We start from the raw sequence: 16,348 nt of genomic DNA, 5'->3' as shown, positions 1-16,348 counted from the left end.
GCCTGAAGGACAGTTTAGGAGCTATTCAGTTGCTAGCTGCAGTTGTTGTACACAGATCTTTTAAAAGAAACCACTGGTTTGTACTGGTATCCATTAAGAATAAGCTACAGTATCAGTGAAGGATGCGAAGGAGTTGTGTGATATTTATGACTCAGCACTAAAAGTTGCCTCCTGGAGGAAAGTTGCCTCATTAGGCAAATGAGACGCAACAGGGTCCACAAATACCTCCACACATTTAGCAGTGAGCATCGTTATTGTAGTCGCTTTACTAAGTTAACCAAAGAGACTTAAAAACTGAAATACAGAGACTTTACACAGAACAAGTTGGGAGTACAAATAAACAAAAGCAACATTCTTCAAGAAATGGATTTTAGTTATGAACATCAATAAATACTGAAAAAGATGTGAAAATTAAAAAAAAAGAAACAATACCAACAACTTTAAATTGTCCTAATATTTATAATTTAAGCTGGGTTTTTTTGTACTTTTGCAACAGGGATTTCATCCAGAAGGCCTTATCTAATTAAAAAAGGAGAGAGAAAAGTAGTCAGCATATTACTGATACAAAACCAGGGAAGGGGTCACAACTAGAGCAGAAAAATCACATATCCAGTTAGAACCATATTACAGTTTGGCAGGAATACTCCTACTGAACACCGTATATGTGTGAGAAAAAGACAGCATCACTATTACAGGCATGAAACAATCATCAAGTGTCACTATCCATTGTCCAAAATGAAAAACAACATTAGTAAAAGGGGAAATGAAGACTAGAAAAGGAAAGGAAAAAAAAAAACCCTAAGGAAACTTTAAAAGCCACCTCTTCATAATAGTCTTCTAAGGCAAATGTTGCATGCACTACCTCCCCAAGAAACTAGACAAAGCTCTTCCAACCCCCATGTGTTTCCTTTCATTTAGTTTCATGAAGAAAGGTTTGACAGAGCAGAGCGCTGGGAAGAAATACTACAAACCTCTAAATTAGTGAAAGAACTTCCAGCATCACTATTATATTCTGGGTAGGAGGAGCTGGAAGAAATTATGTTTTTCAGCCTCTGAAGTGCAATGATCAATAGCAAAAGGAGAAAAGCTAAGAGACTAAGGAATATAGAAACATAGACATAGACATTGGATAAAGGGCCAGGCGATGAATCCACTGAAGTTGAAAGGGATGTGGGATACAGCTCCAGAAAAGTCCCATTCTCCATGTTTCCTACAAATCCAGATGAAGGGTCGGGTTCTGACATTTTGAGGTTTGTGTTTTAAAAATCACAACAGATCTTGGATTCAAAGGCAGTTTTAGCAGCATAACAATGGGTTTATTCTAGGCGACCATTTTTCCATCACAATGAAGAGATGACAAGTCAGCCAGTGATCAAATTTATCCTTTACTCCTCAAGCCCAGGACAATGTAAGATTGTATCCTTTGGAACTGCAAGGAAAGAAAGAAAAAAAGCAAGATTATTTTTCTAGCAGATAATGTGATTTAATGTGTGCCTGATACAATCTAGTTCTTAAGAGTTATAAGTTATTATTCTTTAGCACTAAGCTGCAATTCTCAAAGCATTAGCTAACAACTATCCTTATATCTCTATTTTCCAAAACACAGGAATTGGGACAAATCCTACCCATCGATGAATTAAAATTGACCCTTCTCCACCATGAGTTGTTTAACTGAGGAACAGCACAATCAAAAATGTACTTTATATGGGACAAACATCAGGAACCCAAATTTGTCTTGTGGAAAAAAATCTAGTCAAGGAACAAAAAAAATCCCTCTCAAGACTTCAGCCCCTCAACCTAGATGAGCAAGGCCACTCAACACCACGATGGATGACAAGTGGCTATGCCACTTACTCCATACTGCCTTGCCAGAGATACCCAGAATGGGAAAATCTGCTAGACCTGATTTTGTACTATATATTTATAAAATGGACCAAATGGTTTTGAAGATCAAAATGCATCTCGCTGTAATGCTGCCACGGGGATCTCAATGGCAGGCACATTTTGGTGAAGTGTTGCAGCTTTTGACACCTACAAGCAAAATCCCAAGGGAACAGGCAGCCCTGGCCGCTCGGCAAATACGAGGGGACTATCTATGTAAGGACAGCGAACGCTGATGGGGAAGAGATCCCATCTTTGAAGAAGCTTTGCCTCCAGCCACTTTGTGTTGGAACCTGGAAACTCCGGTGCTGGCAAAGGTCAAAGTAGCACAGGACAAGCAGATCAGGGTACACTAAGCTGCTTTTCTTTAAACAAATGTAGTCAGTCCCCAGGTGCAGTCTGGAAGGATAAGAGAAGGCTTGGTGATGGGGAATTGCTTGTAAAAAGCTGACGTGCTGTAGCTGAATTACATGGTGTAACCCCTTGCCTTTGTTTTGATACAAAACAGATAATGCAAGGTGCAAGCAGGTAGGAAATGAAGGTAAGTTTCTGCATAAAATCTTCCACATGCAATCTTTCTATCCATCCGTCCATGGTCAACCTGTCACTGCTGATACTCAGGCACCGCAAGGAAAGGCGGTGAGCTTTCCTCCCATGAGGAAGACAACATCCATACAGAACTACGTTCCCAGCATGGTCCCTCTCACCCTGCACTTGCTTTTGGCCTCATCCTGTGGTCCCAGTTCAATACAATTATCCCTAACTCGCAGTTAGAGGCTTTCAGGAAAATCCACTGATTTTCCTGGTGACAGAGAGCAAACACTGTCAGCATCAGCCAGGGAGACAGAATCGGGCCCTTGAAATAATGATGCGACAGTCTGGGGTCTCTCCTTCTGTGTGTCACAGAACAGCCCAAGTATTGCTCTGTGTTTCCATGAGAGTGTTTCAGCACTGCTCCCGACAGTGGTCTGCTTATATTTTTTCCTTTAAACATGCTACCTCTGCTACCTTAGTAAAGTACCTCTTTCTTCAAGAGGGTGACACTTTTTGACACTAGGTGTGACTACAAAAGCCCCAACCTGAATTAAAAGATGCTTAAGAGGGATAAGTGCTGCCGGTGCTGTTTCTTCTCTGAGAACACAGAAGCCGTGGAGACACCCACTGAAAAATGCTAAGAAGTTTCCTTTGCAGCCACTGAAGTTATTTGCATAGTTACCCGCTGTACTTTTGCACTGTAAATTAAATTCAGGGGGTTATGCTATATGCCATAAAAAGCCCTAAGTGCCTGAGTAAACAAGGACTACATTGAACAGTAGGTAGAATCTAATTCTATGTTTTTAAACCCTATTTTATTTTCTACACCCCAGAACTGCATCTACACTACTACATAAACCAGGTCAAGGCTATTCTCTGGTCTCAGGGACAACTTGGGTGGCATGCTGCATCAAGATGGCAAAACTCCCTTTTATCCTCATGGACAGGACGGCCAAATCACAGCTGCCTTTGGGACTGCGTGGTGGGCAATCCTAACCCCAAATATGTCCAGGCATTGCTTGGAGGGTGCTAGCTGGCCAAAACCATGCCAGGAGGTGTGCTTGCTAATTCAACAGGAGAGATGATGACAGGCCTATGTCCTGGCCTGGATTAATTTACTACTACATAGACATCCATAATGTTTTCATGGATAAAAGTTTAGATTCCAGATGCTGTTTTATTGTTTATTTATTGCATTTATTGTTTTATTGTGGAGCTTTTGGTAGTCTTAATCAAGCATTCCGATAGCCTACAAGATATGCAGGAGTAAAAAACTGCATCTGCAAATACCAGATAAAAATATTCTTACCCTTGTGGTATATAACTCATAGTGATGCATAAAATATACTAAACCAAAACCATTTTATAATCCTAATAGTATTTAGCCCCACCAGAAACATTATTTATTGTACTTCATGAAATAAGTCACAAAAGACTGAACAAAGAAAGATCCTTATGAGATTACACTCCTTTTGAACTGAAGCAGATCCATTATTAATTGAATTGCTCTATAATAACTTAAGGAATTAATTCTTTAACATGGCAGAAGTAAAAAGCCTTTAAATTCTTCACAAATTTGAAATCTGCTATGTTCTACTTTTACCATTAACAGTTTTGGCCCTGGTACAAGGAAGAACTTTGGCATGGGACTTCCTCTGAAGTTAGTGGAAAATTTATGGTCTTAAATAGGACTAATCAGAACCTCACAGTTAAGCAGAGATGTGAGTGCTTTGCTAGATCAGAGCCTTTATAGGTCTTACAATGTCAACTGGGCTATTTTTAACTGAGGATTTTGTAGTGAGATCAGAGACACTGTAAACTCTGATTCCAAATGACTATGGCCCAGATCCTATTTGCCTCACTCACACTGTGTAGTGATGTGACGTGTAAAGGAATCTCACCATAAAACGTAGCTTCAGCTAAAGTGGCTCTTTGGGTAATATTTGAGGAAGGAAAAAAAAAAAATCTGTGTTGTTTGAATCACACATTTAAAAATATGGATCTAAAGTGTAAGGTCCTGGTCAGTCTAAAAGGATTTTTACCAACCATCTGTACCCTACTGGAGTAAAACAGCAGAATCATAGAGAGTGTGGTCCCGACATCTGAGTAGTATTCATAGGAAAGGTACAAAACGCATACAGAAATAAAATGGATCTGATCCTGATCCCTGATGATGTTCCCTAGTGCTGTTCCAGCACTGCAATCCTGCCAGAGAGCAGCCAGGATGGCTCAGCCAGCGACGTGGGGCAGGGGTGCAAACGCCATTTTCTGGCCCAAAATGCAGCTGCACAGTCGTAGGGCTGCATGAACCTCTGCCATAGCGCAAATCGGACCTCCCAGCCTTTAAGAGGGGGATCCACAAGTAGTTTTATTCAGTGCACCACAGCTACCGCTTCAGCTCAGGTTCCTGCTTCTGCCGGGAGAAGAAGGTAAGTGGCATGAACCATTTGTCTCTCTTACCCTAATCCTCCCAAAGGAATAACCCCCAATAAAGCCAGATGTCAGCTTCACCTTCTTGTTTGGTAATTGGTTTTGTGCATTTCTGAAAACTAAACAGAACAACATCGTAACATCTAGCCCAAACCTGGTCCCAAAAAAACGAGTAGGAATTTTGTCACTGACTTGAAAGTATAATGGCAAAATTGGAAGTGGCTAACTGCAGTAAACCTGTTGTCTTTGAGAGCCATAAACCGATCAAGGAATTCAACTCAGGAGCCAAAGTTTTCAAATTCTGTAGCGGTCCCTACCTTTCCCTCATCTACTGTTGGAAAGCTGAGTTGGTTTAAGGCAAAGACTGAATTTGAAGTGCTGTTGCTGAATGACTGGAGATGGAGACGGACTCTGACTCTGACAGGAGAAGCCTTCCCAAATAACCAGTCCTGAAAACTCCTGGGACAGGAGAACTGGGACCTGTCTGCTGGGTGACTCAGCTTTTGTGGTGTAGCTGGATCCCGAAGACTTTCTCAGAGGCACCTCTGCGATCCCAGGATGGGGATGCGCGGCTTGAGGAGGCTTCCCGAGCCGTCGAGTCCAGCCCCACTGCTGAAAGCCCCAGGTCATACTCTGCCTTTCCAACACCGGCTGAGTTTTCCCACTGCTCCTACTCCATTGTTACACAGCCGTGCTGCTCTGATGGGCAAACCGCTAAGAAAGATTCAGGCATTTCAGTAAAAGAACTCACTGTCCCAACAAGGCACAGACTCCACTCCACCTCCACGCTCTGCTGGTTTTAGATGTACGAGAGAGCAAACCTTGTTCTGCTACTTTAGTCCCCAAATACGAGGGCTCTGCACAAAGAAAGGCTCTGCTAGACACATGGTGTCATTTGTACATCCTCACTTTTCAACCAGAACCACTATTTTAAGTATTTTCCTCCAGCTGTGCATTGTTCCTCCATTCATGTCCTCGGTATAAATCACTTTTCACAGGTGAGGACAACCGCTCTTATTCCAAGGGTAGGGCTACCTGGCAGATACTGTAGGCAGGCTCAGTTGGTTTTTTTGTCTTTTCTTTTATCCCATGGTAAGTGGGAGATAGGCAAACTGGCGTTCACCAAAAGCAGGGCAAACTGGGTAGGTGAGGGGATTAAGCAAGCCATCAGTATGTAAGAGGTAAATCCCAGGTACCGTGCAGTATCATGCCTGGGTAGCCATGCCAAATCTATCAACTGTTTGCATCTTTGATGGCACCTGTCATAAAACCTGTTTTTTCAGAAAATTAGCATATGCCAATTTACATGCAACATATGTAATTTAATCTGGAGCATCACTGAGACAGTAGTCATCTCCCAGTTCAGTCTAAAATGAATGTTAAATGAGGCTGCAGCACTCTCCAGGATGGCATGCAGTAAACAGAGAGCTTTTTCATAGTCCCAATATTATAAATCCTTTACCATCCAGTCGCCTGTATTGTATTTCTCTGCATATCCTGATGCAACTCTGTTTCTCCAGGCTCAGTGAAATATAATTTAGTGGTGCATACTCACAACCACTGAAGCCCTAAAAATTGAGAAACAGGAAGCAAAGATAAGTCGGGTAAATTCATTTTCTCAGGAGTTTATCAGCCATAGATAAGCACTTTGTTTTCTTGGTTCTTCCTGGCTCAGCTACAAGCTGAGAAATACCTTGGCTGTTTCAGAGGTTTCGAAATGTTTAAGCAGAGAGACAAATTGACATCAAAGAAAATCAGTGTTTTTATGCTACATAAACTAACATTTTGGTCACAATTTCCCATCAACTCTTTCTTTACAGGTAGAAGGTATTCTAAAAAGCCCTTATTGTAAACAACGCCTAACAGAGGAGAGCTTAATTTGTCTTTACCATAGTTACAACAGTGAGGTCCCTCATCCCGTCAGACATCAATATGCCGTTAATTGTATCTGCCTTCCGTCCCTAAAAACTTAAAACCCTTTTGGCCGATTTCAGCCCAACGTATACAGAAAGGCAGCGGATGAGTGCCACAGAAGGATTAAATTTCTACCACCTTCAGGACAGAGGGCTCTGCGAAGCGGGGCAGGGAGTCGCTGGCTGACCCAGTGCAGGACGCTTGAAGAAGCTGGCCCATGTCAGATGTCCACGGATCCTGGCAGAAGGAGCCGCTGGCCACCGAAGACGGCTTCGTCGTCTTGTGCACCCTGTCCTCCTGCGGATCCAGTTCCCATGCTTGCACGCAGGTGTGTCCCAGCGGACACGGAGATGAGGGTCGGAGAAGCACACCCGCACTAGTGGAACCATGTGTCCCCAGTGGATGACTTGGGACCGTCCGCCTGATGGGGAGGACCTGGTGGTTCGCAGATCCTACATGGCACTGAAATTCCTGGCCACGAATCTGGCTAGGAAATGGCTAGGAAAGGGAGATGAGTTGCATGATGGTACTCTGGGTCTGTGCAAAAATTGCTTGCTCCGTAGGAGGCAGACAGCTCTTAGTTTTGAGTAGGAGAGGGGAAGCAGAGGACATTCACTAAAGCTGACGCTGATTATCTCTATGAAAGAACTCACAAGCGTGTTCTCTGCCTTCTTTTGCCCTTTCGGAAAGTTAAAGCCCGGAGTCAGCAGACAATGATACCATCCCCTCAGGACCAGAACCACCTCTCCTTCGTTCAGCATCAGGGCAGGAGGAGGAGGAGAAGGACTGCGCAGGTTCCCAGGCAATACGGTGATGCGAGTTCCAGGGTGAAACCTCCTCATCCCTAAAGGTGTGTCACCCCCCAGGTTCTGTTATCCTAGTGATTACTTGCAAAAACTGGCAGCAAGTTTTCACTACATCTATTAAAAAGATTAAGGTTTCTCATGACCTTCACTAATTCCATATATGTACGAAGGCCAGCGAGCTTCTGGTTTAATTCTTTCACCTTCCCCCTCACCGCCTTCATTTTCTACATTTATTTCCTTTAGCGTGTAGGAATATATCACCACATACCGTCCTTCCAGCTAACATGTAACACAAAGCATTTAATGCCAATAAAAATATGTTTGCATGCTCATACTAAAGGACTGAATGACCTTTACATACAGGCAACCCTTCAGCCTTGAAAGGCTATTGCTCTACACTGGAAAAATGTAGTAATTTAACATCATGCAACTAAATTAGACGGTAGCTCTAGACAGAAGAGAAGTGAGCAACATTTTATTCCATTGAAAATGTAGGTAGGAATGGCAAAGAATGACTGCTCACTTGGAGTTTAGCAAGAATATGATCCTTAATACTTCCTATTCTTGCATAAATGCCTTTGGCAATTGAAAGACCACAAGTAAATAGGAAGCTTCTTTTTCCTGTTACAGATGGACCCTCCAGGAGGGGAATCCCAAAAGGGAATCCCTTTACCATTCTGCCTGGGAAACGGGATCAGTCGCCAACTGACTCAATAAAATAGTGCACACAAGGAAATTTGTGATCTAATTTATTTTTTTAATTATGATTTAATATGGTTTAAATTTATGACTTTTAAAATCTAAGATGACAAGTGCCCAGATGGCTTGGTTGAGGTTAAAATCAATTTATTTTTTGTTTGGGATTTTGTGTGGGGCTGGGAAAAGGAAACTCTCAGAGCCATAAGGATACTTAAGATTAATTCAGATAGGATCAAATGCTTGTATCATTTACATTTCCCAGGCATCTTAGGATTATAGAGTTGTTTGTACCAATGTAAAGCAAAGACATCATGACCTGGGATCAGACCCAGAGCCTGTCTGTTGAATCTGCTCTTTAAAAGTAAGAGAAAAACAAGGAAGGAGAATGAATAAAATACTTACAAGCAGGAAGATATGGGGATGCAAGCCAAATGTCCAATGCGCAGGATGTGGTTAGTTATCACGCCCAAATCTAAAGGGACTGCATGCTGAGAAAAGCCCCTGTAAAAAAGCAAATCAAAGCCAAAGAGTTTAGTAATAACTGCATCAATAAAAAACCAGGGAGGAACAGTGCTGAGTTTTGAGTGCTCTCGGTGCCAGAAATTTCAGAAAAAACCAAACTGACTGGAATCCTGGCTTGTGTTTTACTCCCACTAGCCACATCCTTCTGCTGTCCAGCTACAGCACTGCATGTATAATATCAAAACCATGATCTTGATCTCTGCTTTACAGCCATGCCTTGATAACACCTTTCTCCTCTTCTTTTGCAGAGCTCTCCAGGACCAAGACAGCCTGCTGTCCCCTGGCACGTCTTCAAGCACCGGAGGACTGTATCTGCACTCCAATTCATTTCACGTTATCCCCTAAAGACTCCTGCCAGTAATCAGGTCTTTCTGGATTACACACCATTATTTATTTATTCATTCTCTTTATTTCAGACAATCTGCAGTTTAAGTTCACTTACCTGAAATCCCCAAACTGAATACTATATATGTATAAGGATAGCTAGCAGCTTTTTGTGTGCTACATTCATTCAATACCTAAAATTAAAATGTGGCCCCTGAACTGTTTTTATTAAAGCAAATTAAATTGATTGTATATGAAGAAACAATCCCAGACGATGCAGATTAAAGCAAAAGTAGGACCACTTCCAAAAAGATCCTCCCCTCCGGGAAAGAAAAGACGCTTGCACAATCATTATACATCTCTGAGCTCTACCCCTTCAGCATATTTGGTTTGAACTGCATTAGAGAAGCAGATCTCTGGGGATGAATGTTAATGCACTCTTGTGTTGCTTTCATCCCTTCAGTCACTGAATCACTTACGGTTTAAGCCTGTCCAGGTTCAATAAAGAAAATTATCTAGTGCAGCTGTTAAGTCAGCATTGTTGAAATCCAAATGTTTTGCTAACATCGATTATAGTAATGTCCTACCTCAAGGGAGCTGGGCAGCATCCTGACCACCTCCCGTGCAGAAGGCGAGGTGGGAGGCTGCAGGTGAACCCCGAGGTCGGCTTCCCCAGGGACGGAGCCAGCACGTCCTCTGGATGTGAGGGCACGCACCGTCGCCTTGCCCAAAACCAGGTAGGCTGAGGCGGGTGGTGGTACCGGGATGGAGAGGGGGATGCAACAGCCCCCGTATACCTTTTCTCTGGTGAATCTACCTCATGTAACGAAGAGCGCGATCCTATGCCACTCGGTTTTGTCTGCTCGTAGCAGAGACCCTTTCCCTTCCCTTTGTTCCTTTCAGAACAGCTCTCTTGGGGGAAAGAGGCACGCATCTCTGCAACAAGGACTGTATCTTCAAACAAGACAAATATAAATGATTTTGCTTCATTTCCATCTCTCTCTTGTCTCTGCAGGATCTTCTTTAGTCCCTCTCCCCCCAGACACACAGAGCACTGCTCTTGCCCATTTAGCCCTTCATTCAATGCGACACCCCAATCCCCAGCAAGGCGAAGGGAACAGAGCCTGCCAAATCTTGAGCTGATTAAACGCGCCAGAGATGCAGTGCAAAACACAATACATACTCAAGGCTCTCTAAATGTATGCATTCACAGTCAAGTGGCAAGCGTACACAGTGAGACAGAGAGGTCTGAGCTTTTAATTCCCTTTGAAGAAACACAGAAATAGTTGGACCAGAACATCAAGAAGCTTATCTACAGGAGACCCCTTGGCATACACAGCTGTATCCCATGGTCCTTCATCCTTCTTGCACCAGTCTAATGCCCTTCACAGCTATTTCCATAGCCTCAGCTGCAGCAGTAGTCCACAGCCAAGGCTCACACTCACCATGTTCTGGCACAGCAGGATTTGGCCCAAACACTGTATTCACTCCCGTCACCAGTAAAATATGCAGGGAGCAGGGACCTATCTGTATCTCTCAGGGATGTGAATGGGGAAAGGAGTCTCATCGCTGGACATCTGTGACCTCAGATGGGGAAATGGGGCCCTCCCTGGTCCTGCTTCCCAAAGGAAATGCAGTCACCAGGCAAATCAGTCTCCTTCTTGTGTCAGTTTGCTAAAAATATTTATTTCCCACTTTTGTTGACAATTTCCAGTGAAAAATTACAAGTTGCTGAACCCCCCCCCCCCCAACTCAAAAGCCCACTCTTCACTGACCATAGTGATGGGTCATATTTGATTTCTCAGTGTCTAGTTCCAGCTTTATTCCCTTTATTCCCACTCTGAATAACTTTTGTTCCTGTTGGCCACTTTCAGCCAAATTCAACCCCAGGCAGAAACCTCAAAGACAGTTGAGTTTGTGAAGTTTAACGACAGCAGATGATCAGGAAGAAGAGACATGAAGGTTCACACAGCCATTTGGTTCCCCCTAATAGCTTTAGATCTCGGTAATTGACTTGTACAGTCAAACACAGCTGCTAATATGTCACGGTCAGAGTAACAGACCATGGGTTCCCAGCTGGAAAGGAGGTCCAGGGCAAGGTTAGCCAGGGAAGAGGGAGGAACCGGCGGGTATCAGGGTTCCTTAATTTCTGCCTTTTGTGGAATGACTTCTTGCTTGGATTTCTTGCAACCCCAGATTCAAAAGTTTTGTTTGAACAGAAAATTTAGTGTAGGGTGGAACGGCTGCTTAATTAGAAACATACTTTTTCACAGGGCAAAAAGAAAGGAAGGTTAAAAAAAAAAAGTCCGTTAAAACCCATTTCCCTCAGTGGAACAAGTATATGAAAGTGTTTCAGCTGCTTCTGTCTTGCCATCTCCTTTCACGGTTGAGTCATCCCGTTCCTGCTCCCTGTCCTTGCAGAGGCTGCAAGTGGCTGTGTGGAGCGTCCCACCAACACCGATAAGTCTCTCTGGAGAAGATGCCACCCAGCACATGTCGGGGGGTGGTGGCGATGCAATTAATCTCAGAACAAACAAAAGTTAATTAAGCTTTGTTAGCTCCTGCCTGACTCTTAACACGGGCTCCCGATAACCACCTTTTGTATTTGAGACAAGCGGACCAGCGCTGGGCTCCGCGCCTGGGGCCAAATGGCCGGTGCAGCCACGGACCATGCACTGCGTTCATTCTCCCTGAAGCCGCGTGGACTTCTCACAGGGCAGTGCTCCAGCTCCTCCGTGTCGTTTACTCGGAGCAAAACCTACCAGATAAGATACCAAGCCCCAGGGCAAGCAGTCCTTGCTCTCAGAGCTTGCTTTCATTCTCCAACACACTCACCTGTGAAGCTAACAACTTGCAGGGCTCAGACCCTCAGGTTCAGCAGGGGGAAAAACCCTCAGACACATCAGGTACGACCTCCTTCACCTACCAGGAATACAGTTTTAGGACGAGATGTGGCTAAATCTGGAAGTGAATGGATTTAAGGTCTCTGTTGTCCCCTTCAATGCTGCTGCACGGCATCCTGCCCGACGCCAGGCGAGGTGGCTGCGCAGACGAGCGCGGCCGAGACCTCGTCTCTCGGACTGCACGGGGGCACGTCCAGCCCCGCCTCGGGAGCCCTCCCTGCAGACTTCGGCAAGGGGCTCGGCTGAACAATAAGTGGCCCTTAACTTCGCTAGTCAGTGGGGTTATTAGTCCTTAACTAATGAAGGTGTGACCCAGTAAGTGGAGCCCAGAGTAATAAGAAAACACTTTCCTATGGTAAAATTCAGCTGACAGGCTGGCTTCAATATATTTTATAAAAACAAAGTATATAGTCCGTACCAAATCCGAAAATGTCAAGCAGATTTCATTTTAACCTCCTTAAAAATCCTGACACAATATAAAGCTAGGACAGAATTTCGTACGCTCAATTCAACAGAAACCTCTGTTAATGCATCATTTTGTTTCAGAATTTTTTCTCCCCAAAAAGGCAGATTCAGGACCAACTACGTACTGTGAACTTAAATGTCAAGGGAATTTTAGGCACAGATGTGCTGTCACAGTAACTCCGCTCGCTGTAACTCTGCTTCCCGACTTAGGCGCCTCAGCCTGCTTTACCAAGAGACGTAAGAAAACAGCCTTCTCCTTCAATTCTCTGTTTCCCCTCAATGGCGTAACAGAAAAGATCTCCATCCTCACGCCATTCCTTATTTTACCGACGCAAGCCGCATGCCCTCCCTTGACAAAGAGACGGCGGCATTATCATACCTGTATTTGCGTGCATAATATTTACATATTGCCACTGCTTGCAAAACAGTCTGCAGTAACTTATGCAAAGATACAACACTATTGCAAAGGGAGTTGCAGTGAACCTTGCTGTAACGTGCAAGCGTAAGGGGGCAGGGTTGCACCTGAAATGCCAAAAAGCGCAAGTGAGGATAACATAGACTACAGAAGGAGAGCTTCTGCTGGTGCTAGATAGAGTCATCTGCGTGACATTGCCTCTCAGGTGTCCTAGCTTTAGAGGACACTGTTGTGCTCAAATCCGGAGCCAGACTAATGCCAGTGACAGGGATGGTGGCAGCACGGGTGAGGGCTTGTCTCAGCATCTCACCAGACAGCTGCTGAAGGCATCGCAGCAAAAGCCAACGTGCTGGGACGTATCAAGGAAATTAATGAAATGATGGACAGGGTGCCTATATGAAGCTACAAGTAAGCACAAGGCAAACCTCAGGGAAATACAAAGGGGATAGCTGGCGGGAGACTGATGCCGAGAGCACGGGCTGATCAAAGCCCAGGGGGTAAAACAGGAGAGGTGGTACCTCATGTACGGGGAGACTATCGAGGACACTTGAAAGTGAAGCCTGTGACTGACGCGTCCGATGCAGGGGAGAGGGGGGAGCAGCAGAAGGACTGACAAAGAGGGGAGATGCAGCCGAAGCGGCAGGCTCAGAGATGGGATTTTGCAGCCGTGCCGTGGATCGACTATGCCGTAACAGGATTTCCTCTGCGCAAGCCAGGAAAAGGAGGTAACCACAGTCATGAAGACACAAGGGGAGGAGTGCTTGTAAGAGAGTGCAGGAGGTAGAGGTGAAAATGTCTTGACTTTTTAGTATTTAAATTCCAAGTCTCAAACCTATCAGAAACACCGGATTTTTCAGTAACTTCTGGATGTACTCTGTCGTTCAGCTAATTCCCCTTCTGCGTAGATGGGGTGCCAGGAGGAAAACTGCACTGCTTCCTCCCTCTGACGGGGAATTTACAGAATACAATTTATAATTTGCGCTGCACCAGTAAGACCCAATTATGAACCAAGACACTTGGCAGACACAAGCTATCCCAGTCAGCCCAGTCAGTCTGAAAAGGTTAACAAAATGCAAACAGCAATAACTTCCTAAGCCAAATATAGTCATATACATACACTCACCTACTTGGTGATAGTACTAGAGTAGACTTGGATGCTGAAATAGCCCAGGAGCCCTTCCCCACCGGTTCAAGGTCCTACAGCATTTCTCCTGTTGACAGCCATGCACACGTACTGGGTATAGCAAGGAGCAGACTACAGCAGGCAAGTCTGCACGCCAGAGCAGAGGGAGGCTGGGGAAACAAGAGGGAGGCCGGGGTGACCTGCCTGCCTCTCCTTCCCCCGCCTGGCGTGATCCGGATGACCCAGTCTGAAGAAGCGGTGGGGAAGGAAGGCAGCCAGTACCCAGCTACAACCAGCAGCGACCATCCCTAAGGGGGACAAGCCCTTCTAGGCATTACAGCAGAGAGAAGGAGGCTGGTGGTTTCAGGTTGCCCTGACGGAAAAGTCGGGGGCGGGGGGTGTCAAAATGACCGTAAAAAGCAAAATCATAAGGAAACAGACATCAACCCTCCAGCTGGATCCCTTATCAGAATAAAACTGCCAGCACTATGTACATCCTATATGGTCCAGATTTTATACGTTTCTTCTATTCATCTTTCTCCCATTCTGCTACAATTACCTGAGAATTGAATTCGATAATATTCAGTATGCATTCTTAATTGTCTTTGCTTATATAAATGTTAAACAGCGCGGCAAATGCTCAGCCCTTTGCCACCGTTTTCACAATTTCCCTCTAACTAACTGTTTAGCATTTGCAAGGGAAGAGTTTGTTTCACTTGCTTTCCGTCCCAAACTTCATTACTTCTACTGAGACGATACTGTAAAAGCCTGCAGCTTTCAGCTAGACATAAAGTGCCTGCAAAGAGCACATTTTTCTGCATCCATCCTGTTTTCTTTTTCCACGTTGTGCTGCCTAAGCTCAGCTCTTCGCCCGGTGCACTGGATAGGCATTTTACAATTTATTTGCAGAGGGAGCAATTCCTTTCCCGTCATCTTCCCGCAAACAATGTGAAAGAGCACGCGGGTGGCAATCTGCGCTTATACCCACAGAGCCAAAAATGTGCTTGCACAGTGATGACCCAACGCTCTCCGCTACCAGCCCTCCGGTCTGCAGCATCTTTCAGAAATGGAAACCAGCCTGTGCCTCCCTTCCCTCGGCACCCCTCCTTCCAGAAGCAGCCCACCCCCAGGCGCCGGCCCCGGGCTCTCCCAGAGCGCTCGCTCCCCTCTCCGCCTCCAGCGAAACCAATTTCTCCAAAACGAGGAGGAAGCGTGCGTTCAACCCAAGCACTTTCACAGCCCGCCGAGTCAGTTAAGGGCAAGCCCGGGTTCTTCCCAAAACACACGTGGGAGACGACCAAACGCCGGCCTAACGCGTCCCCGGGTCAAACGCGCGTGAAAATCCACCGCCCCTGATGGAGACGAGGCATTCCGAAGACTCTCCCCGCAGCGGCAGCAGCCGCCGGTGAGGCGCGGAGCCCAGCGGACCTCTTTTCCAAACCTGCCGGCAGAGCCGCCGGCTGCCGGGCGGGCCGGGCCGGGCCGGACCGCTGGGCACCGGCCGGCGGAGGGAGGCGGCGAGCGGCGGGGCTGGGCGGCCCGGCCCGAGGCTCAGCTCCAACCCAGGGCTCCAATAAAGCGCGCCGGGCTGGGGGAGAAGAGGAAAAAAACCCCCCGCCAAACCCAAAGTGCCGACCTCCCTTCAAGAGAAAAATCCCCACGCCAAACCCAAAGTGCCGACCTCCCTTCTAGAGAAAAATCCCCACGCCAAGCCCAAAGTGCCGACCTCCCTTCAAGAGAAAAATCCCCACGCCAAACCCAAAGTGCCGACCTCCCTTCAAGAGAAAAATCCCCACGCCAAACCCAAAGTGCCGACCTCCCTTAAAAAGGGTTAGACGGCCAGACCCCCGCCGGAATGCTTCGGCGTTACCGGCAGCGCGGCACCCTCCCGCCCCGCTCACCCCGCTCCGGCTGCGGCTCCGGCTCCGGCTCTGCCCGGCTCCGGCTCCGGCTCCGGCTCCCGCCGCCGTCCGCCGCGGCCGCGGAGGGAGCACCGCCCCCGGCCCGCCCCTCGCCCGGCCCCGGCCCCGGCCACGCAGCCCCGAAGCGCGCCGCTGAGCCTTTTCCACGGAGGGGCCGTGGGAAGCCTACCCCCGGCCGGGCGGAGCAGCCCGCGGGGAAGGCAGGCTCCTCCGTGGCGGAGCAAGCCCGCGGAGGGTCCGGTCCTGGCAGCACGGCCAGGAGTGGGCTGGAAAAGCGGGCTCCCTGGGAAGCGGGAACTTGCGGGTGTCTTTCCGAAAACTCGGTTGGAAGCGTTCAGGACGGCCGCCGAGGCCCTGGGGGATACTGCGACACCGCTTAGGCGGGAGTGAGTTAATAGTGGTGCCAAGAC

The 16,348-nt window shown here is 46.5% G+C and overlaps 1 protein-coding gene across 3 annotated transcripts; it reads right to left on the bottom strand.

The window, feature by feature from the left end:
* Positions 1–234: 234 nt before the first annotated feature.
* Positions 235–15,994, bottom strand: SERTM1 (serine rich and transmembrane domain containing 1). 3 transcript variants are annotated; one of them, XM_052812862.1, is made up of 3 exons: positions 15,918–15,994; positions 8,667–8,765; positions 235–1,429 (listed from the first exon to the last, which is right to left on the bottom strand). In XM_052812862.1, exon 3 carries the CDS (start codon positions 1,242–1,244, stop codon positions 921–923), a length of 324 nt encoding a protein of 107 aa, XP_052668822.1. In that variant the 5' UTR covers positions 1,245–1,429; positions 8,667–8,765; positions 15,918–15,994; the 3' UTR covers positions 235–920. The 3 variants fall into 3 exon arrangements, with proteins under 3 accessions (XP_052668822.1, XP_052668821.1, XP_052668820.1); XM_052812861.1 differs by having other exon boundaries at positions 15,833–15,942; XM_052812860.1 differs by lacking the exon at positions 15,918–15,994 and adding an exon at positions 13,412–13,836 and having other exon boundaries at positions 1,295–1,429.
* Between the last annotated feature and the right edge of the window lie 354 nt (positions 15,995–16,348).

This window comes from Harpia harpyja, chromosome 17 (assembly GCF_026419915.1).
Source record: "Harpia harpyja isolate bHarHar1 chromosome 17, bHarHar1 primary haplotype, whole genome shotgun sequence".
NCBI classification, from domain to species: domain Eukaryota; kingdom Metazoa; phylum Chordata; class Aves; order Accipitriformes; family Accipitridae; genus Harpia; species Harpia harpyja.
This window is presented reverse-complemented; position numbering and strand designations above follow the sequence as displayed.